Genomic DNA, 18,693 nt, shown 5'->3' with positions numbered 1-18,693 from the left:
TAATTTTATTTTTAGTTAATTTAAATCGACTCTTCTTTGCCCTTTTATTATTATGAATTATTAAAATGATTATGTAGGATGCTCAAACTGATTGTTAGAATATTAAAACGTTTTACAACATTGCTGATTCCCGTACATAGCTATTTTACTAGTCCAACAAAATTATCTTCAGATCCGTATGTAACTAAATTTTTAGACACTTCAGCAAAATCATTTTTTCTGTGTGGCATTCGAAAATCAATCACGTCTCGTGAGTTTTAACTTACCGTCGACCACTACGACTCTAACGATCGTATTACAAAACACAAAAGTCGCAAAATATCATTTTTGTCCCCTTCATCGATCGAACCATCGCGATATAACGTTAAACCGCGAATCATCATCCCACGTAAACCGACACTTCGCATCTTAAGAACACGTCAACCGCGAACATGTTACCGCAAGAGATGCACGCGAGACGTCCGTTACCACGTGTGAATATCGTTTGTTGATCCACGTCATCGTTCTAATGGCTAATAGAAGTCGATGGGAGAACGTTCGCGGAATGAAAGAGTCGCGATGAAGCGAGAGGAACACGAAGCAGCTTCGAACTTTCGTCGGCGAGCATGCCCGCGTGTGGTCGAGAGACGACCGGGCCCTTCGGGGGCAAAAGGTACAAAACGCCGGGCACCGGGCGAACCAGGCAAGGCGGCGATGCACACTATGCAACCGGCTGGTCGGTCGACGAACAAGCTAACCGATCCGACCGGGCATGACGCCAGTCCGCCCGCCGAAGCGTCGCTCGACGCGCGCCATACCGCTTCCCGTCCGTCACCCCGACGCGAGATTTGTAAGTTCGAGGTGGAAATTTCTTCAGTTTTTTTTTTTTTTTCTGTGAATTCAAGCATTCCCCATCTGGCTAATCTGTGAGAAAAACGTAGGAACTTCCAGAGCGCAAACAGGTAAAATAGAAGAATTTGAGAGACATCACACAGAGGTGACTATATCTCTGGAGTGTGATCAAGTAACTTTGTTTGATACGTTCGTTTGGAGTTAAGGATTTGAAATTAGGAAGGATGGAAAGTGACCTCCGGAGACTTTTCTCTGAACATTCTGAGGACAAAGTTCAACGCAAACGTCCAGGATCTTTCTGTTGTTAAACTTGAAGACACCACGCTTTGTTTGCACTTTCGAGGAAGTGAAGTGGAGACTTTTTCAAGTCGATGTTATAAAAGAAGAAATATCTTTTATACACTTAACACAACATGCGTTTATATTTAATAATTTTACATAGGGTGGTTGCTGCGAATTCCTCGTCCTAAAATTTCATAATTTTTCTTAAATTTCAATAATATTTAGAAACTTTTTATATTGTCGTTCTCTGACTTGGAAACCAAAATATTAAATATTTTGTTGAGAGAGCAATTCAACATAATAATGTAAATTACTATTAATGTTGCTGACACTGCTTGCATTTAATTGTTAAGTTGGTATAGTATTCCAAAATACTACGTACAGAGATGCGACGGGTATATAAAACTTCTTTAGAACCAAGAATTTTAATCTTCTTAAGAAAATTTCGTGACTTTTCCCTGATTTGCCCAGTTTCGTGGCAAACCCTGAATTATACATGAAAGATAAAAAAATAAAAGCCGACAGGCATTAAGCCGCAACAGAATGCGGCAAATTGAAAATTCCTCGGCTTTCTACAAGAACGCTGCTTGTTTAAGGAGGAATTGTCCTTGGCGATACAATGAGCAAACGTGAGCGTGCCTTTCCTTTTCGCGACGTGCTTCGCGTCGTACACCTCGCGCGCGGTCATGTTGACGTACTTGAACGCGTGGCGAAGGATTTAGGATTCGCTGAACGACCATTCCTGACAAGGGAATGCCGATCTCGCTCCGGTATATCTCGCGAATACAGATGGCACGACCTCGCGGCAAAGATATACCGCGACCGGCGAAGATTCCACTGGAATGCGAAAAGCGTACGAGCTATCTTTTGGGACCTCTGTCTGTTAAAATAAAGAAGGCGTATTTTCGTTTGCGCGAAGAAAACTACGATCCAATGGTGATTGCCACGAATTTCATTCGTACACCGTTCCTTCGCTGCAGCGATGCTACGTGCATCGAACCTCATCGGCATGACCTGTATCTGTTTGCGCTCGTCCGTGTCGATATGTCTATGAGAATTTGTACGTCGCCTCTGGCTCGTCGTCTCCCCCTCGGCCAGAGAGGCGTATTAGAAAATTGGAAAGTAATAGAAAACTATGGCGCGCCCTCCGTTTCTTCGCTTTTCTACGATCTTTAGAAATTCTTACGATGGCACACTATAGAGATACGACCGTTCGGCCAATTTGCTCGGAGCTTCGAAATTACTCTTGAAAGTCGAACGTTATAGATAAACACGAGAGTCTGAACTAGTTACCTTTTAAAATTGAGGGATATAAAAGAGAAGGAATGGTCAGAAATAAATATAAAGGTTCTTACATAATACTTTTGTATCGAGCGACGCAAATTTAAGCTAAAGGGATAGGTAACACATCACTCAATAAGTCCCGGGCCTGACATAATAGATGGCGCACTAATAACAAATTCATATGATTTTTAGAAAGTACTAAACCTTCAAACATACGTGTCAAAATTTTAGCTCAATCGAACCCTTACTTTACAAGTTACAGTGATTTAAGTGACGCTACTTTTGCATTTTTCAAAACAATGGAAAAATCTTAATTTCGTGTGTTGATGAAGTATTGCTTCCTGATGGGAAAAAATACCGTTCAAGCAAAGCAATGGCTTGATAAGTGTTATTCGGATTCTGCTCCGTCGGAAACAACAGTTAAGAGGTGGTATAATGCTGACTTTAAACACGGTCGTAAAAACACAAATGATACTGAACGCTCTTCAGTATCATTGTCACCCAAATTCGACAAAAGTAACGTCATTTAAACGATTATAACTTGTAAAGTAAAGGTCCGATTGAGCTAAAATTTTGACACGTTTGTTTGAAGGTTTAGTACTTTCTAAAAATCATATGGATTTGTTATTAGTGCGCCATCTATTATGTCAAGCCCGGGACTTATTGAGTGATGTGTTATTTATACGCGATCAGAAATAAATTTTGAATTTTATTTCACTGACGAAATAATATCGATACACAAACGATATTGTTTGACGTGAATGCAGGCAGGATACTCAGCTGAATGAGTCACGCAGTTACACGTAAATTGATAGCGTGTCACTTATTATTATTTATTTACGCAATTGCCTCGCGCAACGCAAATATTCAACAAATTACTGTTCGATAACCGTTGTTATTTCAGCAATTATTTGTATCGCGTTCCATTCCACTATTTACGTCGCGTTGCCTTCCGTCGTATTACACGATCTGGTCATCCGCCTCTCGCCTCGCCTCTGAAGCTACCACAAATCCAACCGTAAAAGCCGCTAAAACGTAGCGGTTTGGGAACACAGGGGGACGAATGCAAAATGGCAGACGGAAAGAGATCGGCTAAGCGGTAATCCCCGTTTGCCTAGGCTCTCGCCGAGAAATTCTGCAGCAGTTAAAAAGAGTTTGCGTACAATCTCGCAGACACAACTGACATAAAACCACCGGCTGAAATTTCGATACAGCTAAACGAGCTACCGTCGTGTAATTCGGGCCAGTGCGGCTCGCCGCACATTCTCTATTTCTCGCATTCACGTGAAATCTGTTTCCGACCAGTTTCCATTGCACTGTTTTATTAGTTATGGTCCACAAAACTAGATGACGTACGTATATTCTATATTTCTATGTATATATCTTTATTACATTGACGCGATAGTTTATTGGTTTACGTAGGCGAGGAAAAATATGTGAAAGGGAAAAATATGTCAATGATATATATAAACAACAGTTGTGTATATTGCATATTCTGAAAGATCTCACTGAATCGGATGATTTAGTTTAGGACAATACATCAGCTACAATATTTCTACATTGGCGCAGCTGTGAAGTGTTGATGGTAATTTAAAGCCTATGGCACATAGAAAAACGTAAGGTCGTAAACGTAATCAGTAAGCGAATTGACCAATCACAGTTGAGAACGTAAGCGGCCGCGATCAATTCGCTTACTGATTACGTTTACGGCCTCACCGCATTTTTCTATGTGCCATGGGCTTAACTCGTACTACGTCGATGATAATATTTTCTCCTCTTCCATGCCAATCAAATCCACCGTATATGCTCGGTGTGTTCCGTATATAATTGCAAAATTAATCCATCGCTTTGCTTTCTCTAACAAAAGCCTCGTCCTCTCATTTTCTCCGTTTCGAAAGCTCACGCGGTCCCTTGAGCAATCCTCGCGGCTCTATGTAACGTAACATTTCCGTATGTCACAGCTCGATTACCCTTGCGTTGTTTGCGTGTATGGCTAACGAACGATTGCATGCCTCGACAGAGTAACATCAGCTCCCTGAGAGCGGATGCCAGCGGCAGGCTGGTGACGCAGGCTGGCGCATCCGGGCTGGTACGCGTTTCCGCCGGCGAGCTCCTCGGCAGGACCCACGAGGAACTGGTGCTGCTGCTGATCCAGCTGCGACGTCAGAACGCGACGGTCCTCAAGGCGATGGAGACGTGCCACATGGAGATCGAGGCACAGGTCCGAAGAGAACTTTTGCACACGATCTCACGAAATTTTCACAGTACAATTAGATGAGCCACGGACGGTGACGGTGACGGTGACGATGGCGGCCGTGGGCCCCTTTAGGGCCGCAAATCGGAGCCGTCTGGAGGACGGGGACACGTCGTAGGCTCCTCGAGCTCGAGGAGCGTCGCTTTTAACGATTGCTTTAATGTGTTAGAGAGAAAGAGAGAGGCAGAGAGAAAGAGATAATTCGCTTTGACAGACGACCGTGCAGTTTGACGAGATCTTTCAGGATGTGTTAGAACAGATCGATGTGTTGTAGATGCACGCAGATTGCGAATGACGATAATACGATATGAGTGATCGATATTATTTCTTCCTTTGTTGACAACGTGACGTAACGCTCGCGCGCAAATAAACGGATTGAACGTATTCAATTACGCTTTACGGACTTCGCGTTCCGCAAAGTGTAGTTGACTACTAGGCAAGCGCGATATACATTGGTTCTTTCATGTCCTATATTTAGTCCCGAGTCTCGACTCGGAGTTTCATGAACTATTGGACTAAAAAAAATCACGATCTGTAAAGAGAGAACATTGTTCAGACGACTATGTTCAACGTCAAATGTAGGACATAGAGGAATATACACCTGTGATCTCGCGACGTGCAAGATTCGAGTAGAAAGTCAAGTCGAACTTAGGGTCGCCTTTCTACGCAAATATGTGTTTATTGTCCGGCTTTATTGCGTTGTATGTCATGAAGTTATAACGTGTCGCTTAACGCGCGAAAACGCAAATGTTGCTTGTATTCGCACGCGGAGAGCAAAATGATCTCTAATGCAACGCGATAAACGTTTCGTGTATTTTGTTTGCACCCGCAGGCTAGACTGGCGGATCTCGACACGCCGAGACGGCTAGAAAATCTTCAAAAACTCGAGGAACTCAAGAGGCACCTGATGGATCTCGAGAAGCAGGTGAGACATGTGAGATATATCTTGCGGAGGTTTGCCTCGAAATATTTACGTAGATATGAAACGATGGATTCAGTAATCAATATATAGCTTAGAAAAAGAATAAATAGCTTAACTTTGAAGATTTGAGAGGAATTAATGTAAAAATTTAACAAATTGTAATCTTCTGAAATTTTAAAAAGTAGCTGTGAAATCATTGTCCTATTTTTCAAACTTGATTCTCCGTCTTTCGATAACGTTCATCAATATAGATTTAAAATATTAATTTAACTGATACTGTTTCTATAAGTATTAGTACACATTATATTCAGGGGGGGGGGGGAATGGAAAGTTACTTTTTAAAAGTAACAAGTTACAGTTACTAGTTATCGCTTTTTAAAAGTAACTCGTTACAGTTACCGTTACTCGAAAGGTAACTTTTCGTTACTTTTTAAAAATCAGTCTAAAAATGTACTTTTGCAGTGTTTTTTGTTTAAATGTTAATAAAAGTAATATATATATAGCATGTATAACACTGACACTATGTAGGAATTTTTTTATACTTTGCAGAAAACGAGAAGATTATATAGGATTGTATAGGACTATCTGAATTACAATATGAGTTAGAAATTAAAAAGAAAATTAAGAAATACACATAACCTCTTTATTATAATATAGCTATATTTTCACTTAATCTATACTTTTGGCTCTAAATGAAATATTTTGATAGAAAAAAAATTATAACGCTATAATTAAAATATATAACAGAAATTTTGCAAAAAGAGGTGTTTTCCAATTGCTTAACATAAATGTACACAGAAATGTACAGAGTAAAGCTTTGTACACAGCTCAATTAGAACAAAATATGTACGATGTTTAGATTAAGGTAAACTAAATGTATAGCTTTTACGCTATTAAATAAAAACACGCAGTGTTCTACAACCACATTTATAGCTGTCGTAATTAATAACATGTAATCGTTATGTAACGGAATAACGTATCCAATCGTATGCAAAGTAACGATAAAAGTAACTGTAAATTTCATTACCATTATCCAAAAAATGTAACTACGTTACCGTTACAGTTATCAAAAAAAGAAAGTAACGCAGTTACCAAAAAAGTAACTTGTAACTGTAACTTCGTTACAAGTAACGAGTTACTTCCATTCCCTGATTATATTACACATTAACATTTCTATTGCACATTAAAAAGTACTTTAAGTTTAATCATGTTTGATTTTTCTTAAAAAAGTACGAGAAGAGCAAGCCTCTCGTGAACCTCGTGGACAATATGGTGAAGCTGGGCTCTTTGTATAATCGTAACACTGCCAACGGGACCAGCAGTGTTTCCGGTTCTCGACACGATCTGCACGAGAACGCGAGGGATCACCGCGACCGTCTGGAATTTAACCAAAGGATACAGGAACAGCGACTGTTGGCCGAGGAGCGCAGAGATTGGGACAGATTGAGTCCCGATCATGGACAGTTGCAGGTAATTCATATTTAATTATCATGTCACAAAAATTCGAGCGTTCAATTAATGTGGATATACACGGTAGAAATCACTATATTAATTGAGATTCTTATAAATACCATAATATACTTATACTTTCGCAGCGTTAGAAACATTTCGAAGAAATACGTTAATTAAAAATGTGCGATCTCATAAACGGAATGTCTCGATTATTAAAGTACATATATTCTTCGCTTTCTCAATCTCGTCAGATATCGCCCGTGAAATACGTTTTACTCGTTCCAATTTCTGTCTCTTATGTCTCGTATTATTACATTCTTTCCGCAATGTAATACTCCGTGCTAAGAAAGCGTGAGGTGCATCAGACATGGAAGACTTCTTGACCAATGAAAGCAATTCCCAATCTCTCGCGTGCTATAATACTAAACGAAATCCACAGTGCACGGATTGTAAAAGGCCGATCGGAAAAAGGATACGTGCAAAAATTAAGAATTACTCTCGCAGACACAACCACAAGAAAGACCGAACTCGGACGACACTTACGACCTCTCGTAAATTCTGCGAAGAGCTCACTTTACCGAAGGATATACTTTCTAGACGAGTCAAGTCTCTACGGACAATGTCCATTTAAGTGTCTTACTTCTCGTTTCTTTCTTATTATTTGTCCGAGTCCTCAAGACTTTTCGACAATCACGTACTTTATTCACCGGTCGAAACTTAATTAAGCATATTCCGCTAGAATAACGAAATTAATCTACAAAAGTGAATTAATTTTGTTAGTCAACCTTACAAATGCATTTCCGTGCGATAAGCAAACAAAAAAAGAATAAAATCGAATGAGAAAGAAAATGAAAAAGACATCCTTTTATTTCCTTTTCAGTAATATTCAATTTAACTAATTATTGTGAATAATAATCTCATTGACTTCAAAGAGGTTCAAAATAATTGCTATATGTGAAAACATACAATAATATTACAGTAATAAATTAAAATTATGTGTCGCAATAAAGAATATTATCAAACATAATATTATATATTAAAATAACATAATATTATCGAATATAATATTGTTGAAATAAAAAGATCTCTTTGACCAATATTTTTCACACGTTACTCGCGAAGGAATTTCATTTACGAACAGAAATAGAGACGAGCGTTGAGAAAATAGAGATTCTGGAACGTTGTTCTAGAATTAACGATGGCAGATCTCCCTTTTCTCTGAGATCTGCTCCAATTGAAACGTTAGCTTGTCCTTTGAACAGCGAAACTTGAAGGTTTCGTCGTTCACTCGATATCCTTTCTATGTCGTAGGCCAAAGTGCAGCAGCTTTACAAACTCGATCGACTGCTTCAGGAGGAATCTGGCACACTGCATAGTCTTCAGCAAGATAAGGTTGGTATCAGCAATAATAATCACTTAGAATAAAGCCTTTTAAAATGCTCGAAAAGTTTTGGAAGAGTTTTCGCGTATTCGCACTTGGAAAATGCAATTATAACGATCTCCCACCAAATTTCTTCTAGAAGAAATGCATTCTGTAATATTTTTGAAGATAATTCCATCGAATTTGACTTGAAGAGTTCCGAGTAATCCCGTTCACACAAAGACCCGCGATGTGACATGTTACATCCTCCACAATTTTAGAGGAGAGTCGATGTCGTTATTTGCTCGGAACTGAAATGACGTTGTAACAATAAACTGCGAAATGACAGCGGTTGTCCTTAAACTCAAGATATAGAAATCTACAAGATCATATTACACGCTTGGTCGACTTAATGCTTGCAGGAAATACTCGAGAAAGCTTTGGGCGGGTTGCGCCACAAACTGCAAGGTAGCAGAAGCAATTTGGCCGAAACGGAGCGATATCGGAAGCAGCAACTCCTGCTGGAACGCGAACTGAGCAGAGTGAGGATACTGCTCGCCCATAACTCGAAGGTAGATATAATTTTGTAAACGTATACCCTTGACAGCCGCGCTAACACGCGCTTCCGCCTTCCTGCATTCCGATTGATCCACACGTGAATGAATCTATTAAAAACCGATGTAGAGACTGATTGGCAAAAAAAAAAACCAAGTAAATTGCGCGTCAATCTGGATTTCAAAATGCGAGTAATTGCTGCTCGTAATTTTTCGTATGTTTTTTTAACGTCGTGAAACGTACTGAATATTCAAACGCGCTTCATTGTTGCCGATGTTTCTGCTAATAGAAAATTTTTTGACGATTCGAAGTCACTCATTTATCAATATTTGAATTTGAAGTGAACGTCTGTTTCACCATTTTATCGTGCTTTTATTAAGTTCTCGTCTTTTATTATTCTTTGCCAATCTCTGAATTTGCGATATCGTGAAAATAGTAGTAACACAAGAAGATGTAGTAGCACGAGAGAATGTAAATGACGAGAGTAAATTGTATTACGTATCGCAATTAAAGTCTCGATTCACTGTTTCCAGGTAAAACCGGTATTTTTCCAGGTAAATTGCATTATTCACAACATTATATCATTCAGTTCCGTCATTCGCCGTTTAGTTGCCATTCTCGTAATGTGACAGAGTCGGCTAGCGTTCAAAGTCGCGCGCATTCTCAACCTGATAGTCCGCAACTCTCTCACGTGCTTTACAGAAACTTGAGGAAACGGTCGCCGAGAACGCGAGGTTGGAGCAAGATTTGGTGGTGTTGAGGCAAAAGGTGCAAGCATCCAGAAGATACGCCGGTAACGTCGCGAGGGACACTTCGAGCACGACTGCACCGCTGGAAGCGGAATTACGACGAGTGCAACAACTCGTCGGTGATCTACAGAGACAGAGGAAGGAACTGAGCATTCAAGTTCGCCAGCTGACAGAGAAATCTCATAGTTTGGTGCAGCAAATTCACCCGCAACCACCGCACGGTAAGTCCAACAATATCAATGTAAGCTGTCGGAAGCATCAAAATTTCAAAAAAGACTAATATTGATTCAAGATGATTCTTCAAACTTAATCAAATACTACAAAATTCATATTGTAATGCACACTATGATTATATTAATCAAAATTTATCATATTATTATTTTATCCAGCTCGCCTAATAATTGGCTCAATGCTAAGCTAAACGCTTCCATTTCTCCATCGTCTCAATGAACAGAAAAAAAAAACAAAGCAGAATGTATATACACACACACTAAAGCTCTGCTAATCACTGGGCAGAATTTTAGCGTCTACTCTTTTTATTTCTACTTATTTTATTTCTATCTCGCTCAACTCTAGTTACTAAAACTAAATATCGATGAGAACATGCCGTAACGGTCAAGCTAGATCTTGGATGCTTCTAATAATCTAATATATAATTTCGTGTGAATTTATATACTGCGTATGTAGATTCTTAAATGCGCTCCGAAATTTTTTTTTTAAACTTACAACGCAAATTCTAATAAACTACCGCAATACTATCACTTAAATTCAGGGAAGTAACTCGTTACTTGTAATAAAGTTACAGTTAGAGTTACCTTTTTTCAGTAACTGTAACTTAACTTCGTTACTTTCTATCCATCTGTAATTATAACTTAACTTATTGTTAGTTTCATTTTTTAAGTAACTAATTTAATTATTATTTTCATAGTTAATTTATATATTTTCTTATTTGTCAATTTAGTGCGCGGTAGTGTCCATTTGGCGCTATAATATAATGACAGCTTTGAAACATTTAATTAATCGGAAGAAAGAAATTTCATTAAAGCGTTCAATAAACTTTTATACCTGTTTGGTCTATATTTTTGAATCTAATGAAATCCGTTTATCAAATGCAAAAGCACTCAATGAATTGTAGTACTAAATGCACCTGATCACTGAACCATTGTTTTCTGAACGCAATCACATAACCCATTTTTTGGATTGGTGCTGGAATTTATTTGCAACTTTTAGCCGAATATAAAAGAATTTTTTTTTACAAAAAACATTGTATATGTGTGCTTTCATATTTATATTCATATTCATATGCGTTTATATTACTTTAACGAAAAACATCTTTGCCAATTTTCGTATCTTTTTGAATAAAATTGTATAACGTGTAAATGTAAATCTTTAACAAGAGTAAAACGATACACGAAGGTAGTCGAGTAATGTTTCTGAATACTGTCGTAATGGTATCAACGTGTTACTAGTGAAAATTCCGATAAAAAAAACTCAACAGTAACTTAAAAGTAATTCAAAGTTATTTTTTCAGTAACTGTAACTGTAACGAATTACTTTTCAGAGTCAATAACTTGTAACAGTAATTAATTACTGTTTGAAAGAGAAAAACTGTAATTGGAATTAATTACTTTTGCAAAGTAACTTTCCCATCCCTGGTTAATTGACTAACAATCTAACAATTTTGATGCTCATAGCATCTTGGATCTTAATAATGTTGAATGACATATTAAAATCTATGAATGACATATTAAAAATCTGTAAATAATTATATTGCGAAAAATATTACCTTGACCAGAAGTCGAACTCGGATCTCTGGCATCCGTGCGAGAATTAACTCGTGATAATACTGTGGTAGTTTATTAGAGTTTGCGGTGTAAGTCTGAAAAAAAAAAATTTTGGCCTCATTTAAACATCTATATATGTAGTATATAAATTCACACAAAATTATATATTAGAAGCATCCAAGATCCAACTTGACAGATACTTTTAATTTTAAACTGTCATGGTTCAATAAGATTTGATATTCTAGTTACTAAGCAAAGCTCTAAAAATGATTTTAATCACTAGTAAATGCATAGTGCTTATCCTTGTATACAAATATATATTGCACATAAAATAGTATTTGACAGCTGATTATTTGTTAAATATTAAATCGGGATGACGTTTAGAAAATGCGATTTTTTCCCCCTAGCTCCTCAAGTGCATCATTCGAAGAAACGTACGCAAAATTCTTGGTTGGAGACTGATTTAGATTCCGGAATAACTCTGGACCATGGTTTGGATTCGCCGTCGAGTCCGTCTTTATCTATCTCACCACCAAACAAACAAAACGATAACTCCCACCAACGATACGGCTCTCCTACCCAATACAAGGATTTATCCCCATTGAATCGCCCGCATAATCAGCAATCGTTCGTGCAATCCTCACAAAATCACATATCGACGCTCTCGCCGCAGTTGCGCGAACAGATTCAACAACACCAATTAAAGCAGCAATTATTGAAAGATCAAATGCAGGGCAAGGGTAACGCGATTCAAGTGGTACCCCTATACGTTAATACGGATTCGAGAGTGGCAGGTAATATTCTTGTTGGATTATGACGAAAATTTATTCTATTAATATTAACAGATATCGGTATTAATAAACGTTCTCGTCTATTTGGATAAATAACAATAAATATAGTAATTAGCGTAATCATAAGTTAATTCTGATATTCAAATATCGATTTGTGTATTTTTAACGCAAGGCGATTACGTCGCCGACACGAGTAAGCATAACGGAAACGTAATGAATGGCACGTTAAATCCCGCTCCGGAATATATCCCGCCACCGCCGCCCCCTTTGAGCGAGGAAGCTTTGTTATTGAATGATAATTATAGACAAAATGAGGACAACAAATTTGCTGGTAAGTCGCTTGTTCCACTGCGGAAATATTAAGTCTGGCGCAGAACATTGGAAGTTTCATTCTCTCTGCGCTTTCGCAGGATTAATGCACAATCGCGAGAAGCAAGAGATTAAGACAGTGCGCATAGTGAAACGCGAATCGGAAAGGCGACAAAGAGACCGCGGCGACAGAATCGGCAATCTCGGAATTCCTCTGACGAACGGTCTCCAGGCACCAGGCGGCGCGAAGAGATTGTCCGACGATGATTTCGGAGGCTCCCAAAAATTCGAAGTAAGATTGTCTTGTCTTCGATTACGCGTCTTTTCAAATAAATTTTAAAAAAAATTATTAAATCTCAATACATACTTCTTCGAATAGTACTAAATAATAAATAGCATTTATTTACAATAAATAAATATTTACTCAATAAAAAAATGGTATAGTTAAATCAATAAATTAATCATTTTTATATCAAATAAATATATATTTAGTAAATGTTTACTTAGAACTATTCTAACAAGTATTTATTGAAATTTAGTATTCTTTTCAGTGTAATCAAATCTAATAAAAAAAAACATCGATTTCTTTAAACCTTTGCTAACGCGGATCTTTTAACATCTAGAAGGCTCAGCTTGGCAGAGTAGTGGAGGAATCACCGATTGTTCACGCACAGAGCACGGTTCAACTGTCCGAGCTGGACGATGTTCAATTCCAAAGAAGTATGTCCCTGCCACGTGGTTTTGGCGGACAAAAACAGCAGACTGGAATACACTACGGACCCGTGATACCTCCACCGCGAAGCGACAGTATGCACGCCCTGAAGAGCATGATGGCACGTCGGCATAAAATTAGGGTAAGTCCTACCAGTGACTCTTGATACCTAAAAAAAACACATTCCAGATTACCTCTCAGGTCAAAATCCGTACAACAAAACCTTACTTCTGCACGTTTGGTGGTGTATATATATTTTTGCGAATATTATTGATAATTTTATCCTACCCCGAGCAGCTTGACGTTCGTCTAGCTCGCCCGTTTTTCGTTAATCCCTTCGATCCCGGCATTTTACAATTTTTTTTGACGCTCCCATCGCAGTTCGAAAGTCACGACGGCAGCTCCGATAGCACTCTGTCACCGTACACGGATAGCCCAACGTCCAGCTCCCATATGCCGATGAGCTCTCCCAACTACTCAACCGCCTCGTCATACAGCCCATGCCAGAGCCAGAATTATCCGTCGCAAGCGACGATGGTCGCCGCGCAGTCTCACTATAACAACTACTCGCTCGGACCGTACAGGCAATACGAGAAAATCGGCACTCTCGCGGGTGCCATGAGCCCCGAATTAACATCGCCGACTAACGTCGGCGTTCACGAGAGACCGACTACCGCAACGACGGCGAACACAAACCAGTCCGAGTCGCCGCAATTGTCGCCGGTGTTCAAGAGCGAGGCTGCCAAACAGATTATCAAAGAGATGACGGAGAAGAGGGTGGAGGGACCGAGACGAAGGCAGATTCCTCGAGAGAAAAGACGGCACTACACTGTGTCTAGTAGCAAACCGGTGCTCGATCTAGAGGATACTTTCTCGAAGATGGTATTTTTGTTTCATTCAATTTCTGTTCTCTCATTTCCCTATCTTTGTCTACCTCTGTCTCACTTGGTCTATTTCCTGTCACTGACTTTCATCGCTGCGCTGTGCCGTGCTACCATCGTGGCAGTTTCGAAGATCTTAATTTTTCGCCTATACGTTACGAGAGTCTTTGATCATTTCTAGGGCATGGGTAGAGCCAGGGACGATTTGGACATGGAGAGAGCGCTCAGGCCCAGGATAAACGCCCCTGACGTGGTGCGATCGACGTTAAGTCAGAAGGAGTTGAAGTATAACGAGAGTACTATAGACCAGCTGTTAGGCACGCCTAATAAAATCGTTATTCCCGAGAGATATATTCCTGAACAGGTATTTATAACTTGTACCCATTGATTTAAATTTAAATTAAATTTTATAAAAATTAATTTAATTACACTTTGCTTTTAATATAAATCTAAAAATCGAAAAGGTTATATGTTAGAAATTTCTATCATGAAAGATAATATATTTAATTTTATCATTTACCATATATCAATTTATAAATCACACACATTCTACGAGATATTAGAGAATTGTATGTACAAATAATATAATTGAATCATTATTGAATAAATTAAATTAAGCTGAATGAATCTATATATATGTATATATATTATACATAAATATTATTATTTTATCAGACGCCGGAACTGACAGCTGAAGAACAAGAGCAACGCTTGAAGAAGGCGGAAGCAATTAGGAAAATGCTTTCAGAAACAACCGTAACTGCACCGGAAGGAGGTGGTATGCGATATTTTTTCTCTGATTATTTTTTTTTTTAATTACCATTGTTTGTAATAATGATTATAAAAATATTTGATAAATATATATGCATCTGATTTCAGACGATGATTCTAACGTAGAAAAATCGGACACCTTGAAGCGTAAAGTAGTGGAAGAAAAACGGCAAAGGGAACACATTCTCCAACTTAATCAGATACTGGCGAAGCAAGTGATGGAGAAAAGTAAAATGGTGGCGGGTACGTGTCGATAAGCATTCCAAGTACGATCGCTGCATGATTGTAATCATTTTTTATGTATAGCTATGGCAGCATGTTCGTTTCGTTTAGCTCTCAAAAAACAAAACGTGTTTCTTTATCACACTCGATCAATGATGAGTGCAGTTTCACATTTTCTGTATCTGGTACAATGATTTTTATTTTTCTATCGCTTAACAATGTTCTGTAATACGTCGCAAACACCTCGTCACTATAGTCGCAATCGTTCGTGACAGCCAATCAAAAGCGTCAATAATTAGTGTTGATGCAATTCTGATAGGCTATCGTAAAGCATTGGCGACAGAGCGTTTGCGCATTGTAGAACGCCCTTTACAGAAGCGTTTGACGTCATTGCTAATGTTCATTTGGTTTGAGTTGAGCAATTTATATCGCGCATATATTCACGTAATCTTTTTACAGATGCGAACGCATGTATTACTTGAGTTATGTGCTATTTTTATACGATTTGATTAATGGCTTTTGTTCAAGATAATGAATATAGTCTCGTCTTACTTAGAGAGTATGAATTGTTGTTTGGATTGTTTTGTGCTTGTGTGTATATAGGTAACCAGGCACACTGACCGACATTGCTTACTCCATCCCTCCCTATAGGACACGCACGACACATTATCATTTTCAGGTTTGTTTTTTCACCTTTTTTTCGTCTTTTTTTTTCTCCTATTTTTTCCTCTTATCAAGCTAAGCAGATACGAGTGCAATATTACTTCTATCAATGTACGTTTATTGAAATAATTCTTGTGTTATACAAAAAACGATAATCAGTAGAAACAGTCGAGATATAAATAAAGAAATAAAAATATATAAAATATTAAGAGCATTGAAGATAACAAGACTCCATTTTCAATAAACGTATTAATTTATTGTTTATAATTGCTTCATCATGTCTCGTTCACCAACAGTGAAAGCTCTAGCAACGCTTCCTCTGAAAACTGAATCAAGCTTAGACGATGAGGATCTCTCGCCAGTGGCTCCTTTACCGCTTTATCAGCAAAGAGAAAACTTCTATTCCTAAGCATCGCTCCAAGAATACAAACAAAAGCACAAAACTACTGCCAATACAAAGAACAAGAAAGAAAATAAACAGAGGGAGGAACTTTTTCTCCAAACGACTAGTTAAGAAAACGTGTGGAAGTTCGTGCAACATACGGAGAAAGTGCTTTTTTTTTGCGCACTGATTGTATTGTACATAATGATCGACTAAATAATACGGTAATATAAGTAGTTGTCATTATTTGTTATGTATGATAAGAGCTCGTAACGTACAAATACACACGAAGAAGCGTGTACGAGGAAAGCGCAGATATCGGCAACTGCGATAGAAAGGACTGTCAATGCATTATCAAAACGGAGCTCATCCCTTTTTAAGCACTAAATCGAACGACATCGCGACTTATTGTCATTTTTTACTGATTCAGGCGCTCGGCCATTAAATAAAAAATCCTGGCAGACGCCAGACCTTATCCGCGCGACGAATCTAATATTCCGGGCGATATATTCCGGCTTTGGAGAAACCTTTTACCGCGTCTCTTCGCAGATCGAAAGTTCTTTTTCGAAAGTTTTCAAATCGTATCACGTATTTGTAAGTACAAGAGACTGTAAAACCCACTCGACTGAGAATCTGGTTTGGATATATCGTTATGTCCTTTCCCGTTTTACGTACAATCATTTTCACGAGGCAAACTTTTATATGTATAACGTCGACAAACGAGACTTGCGTATCCTCGCCGAAGTGTCTGTGAGCGAGGTGATATACCATTAGATTTAACGGCGTGACAAGACTCTTCATTTTAGCGGCGACAAACAAAAGCATGCGATTGTAACGCATGCAATGCGACGACATTGGAATGGAATGGGCTTTCTACAATAAAAGTCGTTATCTAATTATAAACTTAAGAGCTAAGGAAATCAACGTGTTGGATTGCTTACGTTACGATTTTACGGACTCTGCTGTAATTGGCTGTAATTAAACCGTAAGAAACTGAGCAATCGCAATTGAATGAGAGGAAAACAATTGATTGACCATAATTGGTAAATTTCTTATGATTTAAAACTCGAAGATCAGATAATGATTTATTACAAGGCTCATAAAAAAATTGACCAAACATAATCGATTATTCATAATCGACTGTGATTTCTTATGGTTTAATCTATTATGGCCCGGATCTACAATAAGTGTTTTAAGCCTTAAACCGTAAGAAATTAATTAATTACAGTCGAATTCGAGGAGAATAATCGATTATGATTCGTCCATTTCTTATGGCTTATTAAGACTTAAAACTCTATTGTAGATCCGGACTTATAAGGCTCCTCAGTAGTCACCACAACTATATTGAATCGTAATGTTAGAGGCGAGAAATGACACGTTAATTTTTACTACCTGCTATTTGTAAATAAAGACAATTTGGATAAAATAAAATGACAAGATTGCTTTAAAACAATTGTAAAAATAGACGAAAGCTATCCGTATCTTTATTTCTCTCGACAGTCAGTAAACAATCATAAAAAATGATAAAAGACACGTGAAGTACTTTTATTCAATACACATGCGTAGCCTATTTTAACTTACACATATCTTATTACTTTTTATGATTATTTACTGATACTGTCAGGAAAGGACAAGCAGAGCCGTAGCTACCGGGCGGGCAATGCATGTATCACACGCAGGCGCTTTTTACAATTAATATATATTAGGTGTACAAATTAGTTCGGTCCGTTTTTTGTGTTCCAAATGCATTTATTTCAAAACAAAATGAATGAACAGATTAATTAAAGTATTATCCATCGCTGGCTACTGCTTTTTCTCATCTCTCAGGCAATTTTCGAATTCCATTTCGAAAAAATAACTCGTCTTTGGAGGCAATCATCTTTTGGAAAACGGACCGAACTAATTTGTATGTTACTCCCAATAATATACTAGACTAGCATCACTAGTGTTCGTGTTTTAGAAAAACTCCATATTAAAACTCAGATTAGTGGATTTTATAATAATTTTATAATAATTTTATTCAATAATTTTGAATCAGTGGATAATCAGAGCAATCCTCCTTGAGGATGGCTAAAAACAATAGCCGAAATGTCCAAATGTCTATGTAATTACATAATGTGTTTATTAAAAACTCTTTCTACAAATTTGCGCTTTGATTATCGCGTTGACTCCATATTAGTCAAATTTAATTTTTTTTCTTTTTTATTAAATTATAAACAGTCCGTTATTAATTATTGTATTGTATTCCTTTACTTTATGTAATATGAGGGGGAGGGGCGTCTAGTACCAAGCTTACACGCAGGCGACTTTATACCCAGATACGGCCCTGAGGACAAGCATAGTTTTTGCCCATTTTTACAAATATTTTAAAATGATTTCATCATTTTGTTTTATCCAAATTATCTTTATTTGATACGTAACAAAACTTAACATGTCATTTCTCGCTTCTGACATCACGATTCATGGCTGTGGCAACTACTCAGGAGTCT

At 37.9% G+C, this 18,693-nt stretch overlaps 1 protein-coding gene across 1 annotated transcript in view; it reads left to right on the top strand.

The window, feature by feature from the left end:
• LOC108773529 (uncharacterized) overlaps positions 1-17,309 on the top strand; it is a 173,307-nt gene extending 155,998 nt beyond the window's left edge. The window contains exons 16-31 of the mRNA XM_018539366.1: positions 4,418-4,618; positions 5,484-5,576; positions 6,804-7,043; positions 8,337-8,417; positions 8,808-8,957; positions 9,474-9,494; positions 9,643-9,910; positions 11,881-12,278; positions 12,463-12,595; positions 12,675-12,865; positions 13,197-13,427; positions 13,667-14,167; positions 14,348-14,530; positions 14,842-14,944; positions 15,046-15,180; positions 16,119-17,309. Coding sequence (XP_018394868.1) covers positions 4,418-4,618; positions 5,484-5,576; positions 6,804-7,043; positions 8,337-8,417; positions 8,808-8,957; positions 9,474-9,494; positions 9,643-9,910; positions 11,881-12,278; positions 12,463-12,595; positions 12,675-12,865; positions 13,197-13,427; positions 13,667-14,167; positions 14,348-14,530; positions 14,842-14,944; positions 15,046-15,180; positions 16,119-16,231 — 3,042 coding nt within the window. The 3' untranslated portion in view covers positions 16,232-17,309. The remainder of the gene's footprint in view (positions 1-4,417; positions 4,619-5,483; positions 5,577-6,803; positions 7,044-8,336; positions 8,418-8,807; positions 8,958-9,473; positions 9,495-9,642; positions 9,911-11,880; positions 12,279-12,462; positions 12,596-12,674; positions 12,866-13,196; positions 13,428-13,666; positions 14,168-14,347; positions 14,531-14,841; positions 14,945-15,045; positions 15,181-16,118) is intronic.
• Positions 17,310-18,693: the final 1,384 nt, after the last annotated feature.

The sequence above is a fragment of the Cyphomyrmex costatus genome, unplaced genomic scaffold, assembly GCF_001594065.2.
Source record: "Cyphomyrmex costatus isolate MS0001 unplaced genomic scaffold, Ccosl1.0 scaffold212, whole genome shotgun sequence".
NCBI lineage: Eukaryota > Metazoa > Arthropoda > Insecta > Hymenoptera > Formicidae > Cyphomyrmex > Cyphomyrmex costatus.
The sequence above is the reverse complement of the archived record's forward strand: the minus strand, read 5'-3'. Positions and strand labels throughout refer to the sequence as shown.